Below are 8,188 nucleotides of genomic sequence, written 5' to 3'. Positions count from 1 at the left end.
CACCCATAGCGGTGGCCCCTCCCCGCTCGGCAGGCAAAAAGAAACTAAACTGGATTCCCCTCGTAGGGATGAGCCAAGAGGGAAATCTAAAATAATGGTATCAAGGATAGAAAGTTACACTATATCGTGCAGTAATGTTTTTATATCACAGTATAATATACAGTGTAGTATTGTCCCCCTTCACAAATTCTTATTCTTTTTGCATATTTTCCCCTCTTCAGTGTTTAAGATCATTAAACAAATGTAAATATCAGACAAAAATAACCCAAGTAAACAAAAGATTGTTTTTAAATTGTGATTTTATTTATTAAGGACCTGGCCCTGTCTGAAAAAGTAATGCCCCCCTAAACACAACAACTGGTTGGGCCACGCTCAGCAGCAACAATCGGAATCAGAATCATCTTTATTTGCCAAGTACAGTATGTCAAAAACACACAAGGAATTTGTCTCCGGTAGTTGGAGCCGCTCTAGTACGACAACAGACAGCCATTTGACAAAAAATACTTTTGAGACATAAAAACATAAAAATACAGAATGGAGTCACTGAGCAATGGAAGGTTACTAGTAATGCCGATAAATGTCATTATTTTTTTTTAAACATTTTTTTGACAATTGTACAAATGATGCAGACTCCTCTAGCAATTCAGAGCAATTTAAAATGACTAATAGAGCAATAGTCTGGTATGGTGACCATTGTGCAAATAGTGCAGAGAATTCAAGAAATTTAAGCAGTTTGAAGTGACTAGCAGTGCGATAATCTGGAACAATGTCAATTGTGCAAATGGTGCAGATACTTCTCAACTGGAACGTTTTCCTGCTGCAGAACCCAAGTGCGTTTCAACTTGAGGTCACAAACTGTTGGCCAAACATTTTTCTTCAGCATTTTCTGGTAATTAACAGAATTCATGGTTCCACAAATCACTGAATTTCATCCAGGTCCTAAAGGAGAGAAGCAGCCCCAGACCATCACACTAGCACCACCATGTTCTACTGTTGATATGAAGTTCTGTTTCTGAAATGCTGTGTTACATTTACTCCAGATGTAACGAGACACAACACAACTTTCATCTCATCAGTCCTTAGAATATTCTCTCAAAAGTGGTAGTAATCATTCAGATGTCATTTAGTTAGTTAGTGAGATGGGCCTTTGTTCATCAGGCTTGGGTGGTGGTCAGTGAAAATCAACCAAAAAATACGATTAGCCACAGTTAAGTCATGATTTAACAAGCAGGGGTCATTACTTTGTCAGACAGGGCCAGGTAGCTTTGAATTTTTTTTTCTTTAATAAATAAAATTGCCATTTAAAAAAAAATGCATTTTATGTTTACTTGGGTTAGTTTGTCTGATATTTACATTAGTTGAATGATTCTAAAACAAGAGTCACTGATGGTGTAGTGGTACAATCTCCTGACTTTGGTGCGGACAGCGTGGGTTCAGTTCCCACTCAGTGACGGTATGAATGTGAGTGCGAATGGTTGTCCGTGTCTATATGTGCCCTGCGACTGGCTGGCGACCAGTTCGGGGTGTAGTCCACCTTTTGCCCGTAGTCAGCTGGGATAGACTCCAGCGCCCTGCTACCTTGACCAGGCTAAGCGGTGTTGAAAATGGATGGATTCTAAAACAAAGTGGGGAAATTTAAGAAGGGGGGCCAATCCTTTTCCACGGCATTATATACTGTATCATAATATCGTACAGGTCGTGGTGGAACCTCTCAGTGGAACCTTGGTTTACTAAAAAATAAGTTCAGGAACAAGTTTTCTTAGAAAAATATTGCTTGAGTTCATGAACTATGCTTCCTAATATCCATGCGGATGTTGCATTTATGCTTTTTCTCACATGGCCTAAACGGTCATTAGATCCATGTGTCAATTATTTCACGTGTGTTTTATGTTTTTTGCTGTAAATCAGCCCTAAGTCTGGCCCCCAAGAGCGTGAAAAGTGCAAGTGATTGTGCTATTAAGAAGTCCTAGAAAGTCTAACCATTGCAGCAGTGCCTTTTGAGTTCTTGCTAGCGGGGTTGGGCGCATGCCGCCATGGACTGTTTTAATTCAGTTGTTTCTTAAGAGGTGAAAACTTCGCTTCGCAAGAGGGACAGCATTCTGTACCTATGACAGCGGAAATGCAGCGGGTTGATCAGTCACTGCTTGCACACGAAAGAGGTCGCCGCTGTACAGGTTTTAGGAACGCAACCCCTGCTGAAGGTGGACTGCCAGGAAAGGAGGAGAAATAGACTGTACTTCCTTGGCCATGCCATTTAAAGGCACAACACACAAATGTACTACAGGGTATGCGTGTGCGTGTGTGCGTGTATGTGTCACTTTTGGCCTAGTTACACTTCACAAAGCAGTTTCTTTACATTCTATTTTATGTTTTTATATTTATATCTTACATGTATGGTTTTCTTTTTTAAAAGCATAATTTAAAAAGTGGTGGGTTTTTTGGGGAGGTTGAACGGTTTAAAAAAAAATTGCCATTTCAATGGGGAAAGTTGTTTTGAGATACAAGTTTTTTGAATTATGAGTGTGATCACGGAATGAATTAAACCCGTAAGTCAAGGCACCTATGTACCAGTGTGTCTCCTTTGTTCGACCTGCCCCCCTGTGTACTGTTAAAACCTAAGGTAGCCAATTTCTTCTTTTTGTGTGCTTGTTTGTGGTTTGGGGACGGGAGGTAACTTTATACTGCATTATATTATTAAAGATAACTGTCTACTAGGGTTTGCACGGTACAGATCACCCACGGTACGGTCGATACCTAGGTTTCAGGCCACGGTTCAGTACATTTTTGGTATGTTTTGTTCATAAAGAGAACAACTTTTCTCAATATGATCTCTTCATTTTTGCTTATCAGCAAAAACAGCATTTTGTGGTCTACTGCATAATATAACTTATTTTAAGTTACCCTATATTAAAACTCTTAACTCTTGAACACTCAAAAACACTACTTGTGTAACAGTTGTATTAAGTGTAGGTCAATTGGTCATGCCTGCACCAAACTCTGCAGACATGAGCATTTTCATTAAATGACCAAACTACACATCTTTGACCACAGAAAATGGCTGCAAATATTCCCACTGCACTGGTTATTTTGCAAACTACATTAACACAAAATCGCCCTGCCCTCCTTTTGTAGTTGCGTAGCGAGTCGTATTTGTAAGGGATGACCACTTAATTAGGGATAGCAAGGAGGATCTCAGCCCATCTTGTTGTCTGTGTTTTGCGCTGTTAGTGGAAGAGGCAAACAAACATGAGGTAATGAAATAAATGGATCAGTCCGATTACTTGGTGAAAACCCAGAAACCGCATAAAAGCCATGTTTTCTTTTAGTTGCCACAAGTTCGTAGCCCTGGCACAAAACTGAAAAACCACAGTTGATAAGGGTGTATTTTACCATGCAGCGGGTACAGAACACTTTTGTTGGCAGGGGCAGTGCCATCTGCCCCTCACCAGGCATCTGCGCGGGCACGCATGAAGGAAACTTGGTTCTGTGGTGGGACATTGCATTATTTCCTTACATTTTATTGGAAAAAATTGCTTTGTTTCAGAATTTTTTCAGTTTGCAAACAGAGTCTCGGAACAAGTTACGTTTGTGAACCGAAGTTCCACTGTAGTTATTTGATTAGGTTGATTTGACTTAATGGAGCTTGCTTTGGCCAAAATCTATTGATATGATGAAAAATTATGATTAAAGTGTTTAGCCTAAAACCCTGAGTAAGTATACTGTATGATTAGGAAGTGTGTCCCAATATTTCAGCTATGGCTGTACCTCTGCTGGTGTCCCAATTCTAATTATATACAGTATGTGCTGAAAATACAGACATCTTGTTCTTCAGAAATAGAAGTCGGATGGATGACAACAAAAGCGTCAAAAATCCCTCTACCCTTTCAGATGAGGTACGAGGTTTAGTTTTACACAGTTTAATATTATCAAGAAATGAAGATGCTGTATGTCAGCTGTCTCTCCACCCAGCTCACCAAATTGGGCTCTACTCATATTCATGTCACAGTTGCCTTGGAAGAAACGGCCTCAATCTGCATCTAAACCTATCAGTGCTTTCACAAACTAGCACATTCAGGTTCAACTAAGCAGCCTGTGTCTTGGATAATTCATGGTAGGAGACTGTCCTATTAACGTAGTGACGAGGCGATTGAGCAAGGACAGTATTTTGTGATGGATGTCAGCGATGAATGGCAGTCAGTCAGCATCTGGATCATTGTCTTTAATTAGGTGGAGAACTGGTGTCCCCATCTGCCTTGGAGGACAAAGCGCTTGAATGAAGACATGGACAGGAGGGGGCAGGTATGACACACACAGAATGTTGCTTTTATAGAGAATCCTCAGTTCTGTTAGCAATTACCTGTCGCCTCATAAGAAAACTAATACCGTAATTTCTCATGTATAATGCGCACCCCCAAAGTTGACCAACATTCTGGAAAACCCTTCTACCTATGTATAATGCATTTTTACAATGCATGATTTTGCTTCTACCCATATGATAAAAATATGAAGTATTAGCTGTATTTTGTTAGTTTTTTCAAATAATTATTCTGAAGTTAAGCACTTTATTTGAACACGTAATACTTTCTATTTACTTGCTCTTATTTTGAAATTCACAGCCCTACTTGTATTTAGTAAATGAGAAAAAACACAGTTGTGGTCATATGTTTTGATTACCAAGGCAGAATTTGTAAGATTGGTACAATTCTTTAAAGAAAACATAAAGGGCCAGGCAAAACACGTATTTATTTTAATGGGTTTCAAATTAAACTTTCAAACATTTCAGAAAAGCATTATCATAAAAAAACCATAACCATAAAGAAATTAATGATGGTTGTTGTTCAGTCATCAGTCAGTATTTATAAAAAAGAAACAAAAAAATATTCATAAATTCTGCCAGGGTATGGGACAACTGCGCAGATATGCTGTCATACGTATCCCTGTCATATTGGAAAAAAAGTGTGGGCTACACCTTTTTCATAACCTCTAGGTGGCGGTGGCATATTAGAATGAAAGTGTCCAGCCTTTTCATAACCTCTAGATGGCGGCATACATTGTGAAATGTGACCGTTTTTTTTTTTTTTTATTTCATTTTCCCCTATACCTATGTATAATGCGCCCTATTAACTTTTGAAAATTTTTTTGGGGAAAATTTTACATTATACACGAGAAATTATGCTAACTCGCATGCAGTTGAAAAGTGATTCAAAAGTACCTCTAAAAGCTTTGATGTTGATCAGTCTTTGGTAAGAGATTGTCTACAAATTTACCCAGGTAAGGCAATAGAGAATATTATTCTCCTTTGGAAATAAATAGAGAAAGTTCAGCACCGTTGCTACTCTACATTGGAGTGGCCACCCTGTAAAAATGAATGCAAATGCACAAAATCTTTACTGAGGTGAAGAAAAATCCTAGTGTATCGGCTAAACACTTAAAAAAATCGCTGATACATGCTCAAATCTGTATGGGGAAATACTTTTTGCACGCTATTTTGCGTCGCCTCAGGTACCTACGAGCTACAGCTAACGGTGCTAAATACGATGCTGAGCCACCGAGGCGAACATTAATTTCGCGTGTGGTGTCAACGCAAGTTATTAATCATCATCTGACAAGCATTGTTATCGCTAAGGGAGGATGAGGAGTAATAAATATGAGAAAGACAAAGAAGCCATGCTAACTGCTAAGCTATAGTTTACATGAAGTCACAAAACACCAAATGTAAATGATTAGGTGATACAGTACACATGCCGCAGAGGTCTGGCTGGAACCACGTGATAGGGTAGAGTAACCAAGTTTGAAGAGCAAAATAGCAAGGAAATTAATAAGTGTCTAGAGAGAAATTACTGTAATAAAGTGAAACCGGAAACCAAAAATGAATTATGTCACCGCTAGTCTGCCATGTGACTTGAGAAAAAGGGCCTATAAGTTATAGTATATATAATAATATTAATAATGAATATTAAGAACTTTGGAGGGGAGATGACGGTACATTGTTCTATGCAAGTAATGGCAAAAACCTCCTCTTCTCGTTAGAGAGAGTCTTTTCTGGTTTGACATAAATGGCTTTTTTCACACCTCTTTCAACCCAGCGTTTCTCCCTATCCAGAATTTGGACGTCATTGTCCACAAAAGAATGTCACTTCTTTTTGAGTTGCAATTGAACTGCTGACTCTGGCCCAGAAGAAACTGTTCTCTAATGTTGTGCCATGCGCTTGTGTCAAGGTTGCTTATTCCAATGTAGAGGTCATTGCACTCCTCACTATACTGCACTCCACAAACAACACTGCTGACTTTGCTAATAGGGATTATGTATTTGAGGTTAACCCTCTTTTGCCTGGGGTTGTTGGTGGATTTGAAATGTATTGGTATTTTACATTTGAAGAAAATCTTCTGACAAAATGGCCATCTAACGGACCACCACATTCCGTCTCCTGTTTCAACCCTCAGGCTCGGGTGTAGTGGACCGTCTTCTGGCAGATTTTGCAAAGGCCCAGTTAGGATACCCACAGTTAATATGAGCCTTCATGATATGGTCTGATTCTTCTCCCTTTTGTTGTTAGTGGAAGTGATCTTCTCTGCTCTGTCCTTGAGAGGTCTGAGTGGGTGATGGGAGTTAAAGAGTATGCACTCGTCTGTGTCTTGGCCACATACGATGCCACCAGAGTCACACCCCTTCACGTTTTCCACATTTTGCTATGTTACAGACTTATTCGCAAGCTGTTTTTAGTATCAGAATCAGAATCATCTTTATTTGCCAAGTATGTCCAAAAAACACACAAGGAATTTGTCTCCGGTAGTTGGAGCTGCTCTAGTACGACAACAGACAGTCAATTGACAGACAGACACTTTTGAGACATAAAGACATTGACAAAAAACAGTCACTGAGCAATAAAGGGTTCATAGTTATCTGGTAATGCCGGTACATTTGTTTTTTGACAATTGTGCAAAAGATGCAGAGTCCTCTAGCACTTAGAGCAGTTCAAATGACTAATATTGCAATAGTCCGGTGCAATGACCATTGTGCAAAGGGCGCCGAGACTTCAGGGAGTGTATGCAGTTTAAAGTGACGAGTAGCGCGATAATATGGGACAATGTTGATTGTGCAAATGTTGCAGATACTCCTCAATCAGTGTGCAAATGGAGCAGATGCTACTCTGGCATGAGTGGCCAGTATTGGTCAACAACAGATACGCAAACAGTGCAGTGTGGCGAGACTACTACAGTGAGTGCACGAGTAATATATAATTGGAACTCAAGTAAAAAAATTGCCAGCCTGTTGTAATGGAATTGTAGGTTAGGTGTTTAAGAAGTTGATTGCAAGAGGGAAGAAGCTGTTGGAATGTCTACTAGTTCTAGTTTGCATTGATCGGTAGCGCCTACCTGAGGAAAGGAGCTGGAAGAGCTGGTGACCGGGATGTGGAGGGTCCGAGAGGATTTTGCACGCTCTTGCCTTAGTTCTGGCAGCGTGCAAGTCCTCAAGGGTGGGTAGGGGGGTACAGACAATCCTATAGTTTTCTTTAAAAAAAGAAATCTCATAATGACAAACTAAAATGATATTTTCAGACAGTTGTGCAAATTTATTGAAAATGTAAACATTTAAACATAATGGGTACATAAGTATTCACACCCATGGCTTAATAGTTTGTTGAAGCACATTTGGCAGCAATCACAGCCTTCTTGGATATGTCTCTACGAGCTTGGCATACCTGTTTTGGGGCATTTTCTCCCATTCTCTGCAGATCCTCTCAAGGTCAGCCAGGTTGGATGGGCAGTGTCAGTGGACAGACATTTTTAGGTATTTCCAGAGATGTTCGATTGGATTCAAGTCTGGGCTCTGGCTGGGCCACTCAAGGACATTCACAGTCTGCTCCTGAAACCACTCCTTTGTTATCTTGGCTGTGTGCTTCGGGTCATTGTCGTGTTAGAAGGTGAATTGACGGCCTAGTCTGAGTTCCAGAGCACTGTGGAGCAAGTTCTCTTTGAATAATTTCTCTATAATTGGGAGCTGTCATCTTACCCGCTAAGCAGACTAATTGCCTAGTTCCTGCAGCAGCAAAACAGCCCTGATGCTGTCACCACCATGCTTCACAGTAGGGATGGGGTTAGCCAGGTGATGAGCAGTGCCTCTTCTTCTCCATATATGACGCTTGGAATTCAGGCCAAAAAGTTCTATTTTGGTTTCATCAGACCA

General features: G+C 40.1%; 1 protein-coding gene across 2 annotated transcripts in view; it reads left to right on the top strand.

Moving 5' to 3' along the window:
* The window catches only part of mgat5 (alpha-1,6-mannosylglycoprotein 6-beta-N-acetylglucosaminyltransferase), a 152,349-nt gene that overhangs the window by 61,223 nt on the left and 82,938 nt on the right, over window positions 1-8,188 (top strand). For both annotated transcript variants that reach the window (XM_061797464.1, XM_061797456.1), the window contains one exon: window positions 4,228-4,299. In XM_061797464.1, coding sequence (XP_061653448.1) covers window positions 4,228-4,299 — 72 coding nt within the window. The remainder of the gene's footprint in view (window positions 1-4,227; window positions 4,300-8,188) is intronic.

The sequence above is a fragment of the Phyllopteryx taeniolatus genome, chromosome 1, assembly GCF_024500385.1.
Source record: "Phyllopteryx taeniolatus isolate TA_2022b chromosome 1, UOR_Ptae_1.2, whole genome shotgun sequence".
Taxonomy (NCBI): domain Eukaryota; kingdom Metazoa; phylum Chordata; class Actinopteri; order Syngnathiformes; family Syngnathidae; genus Phyllopteryx; species Phyllopteryx taeniolatus.
The sequence above is the reverse complement of the archived record's forward strand: the minus strand, read 5'-3'. Positions and strand labels throughout refer to the sequence as shown.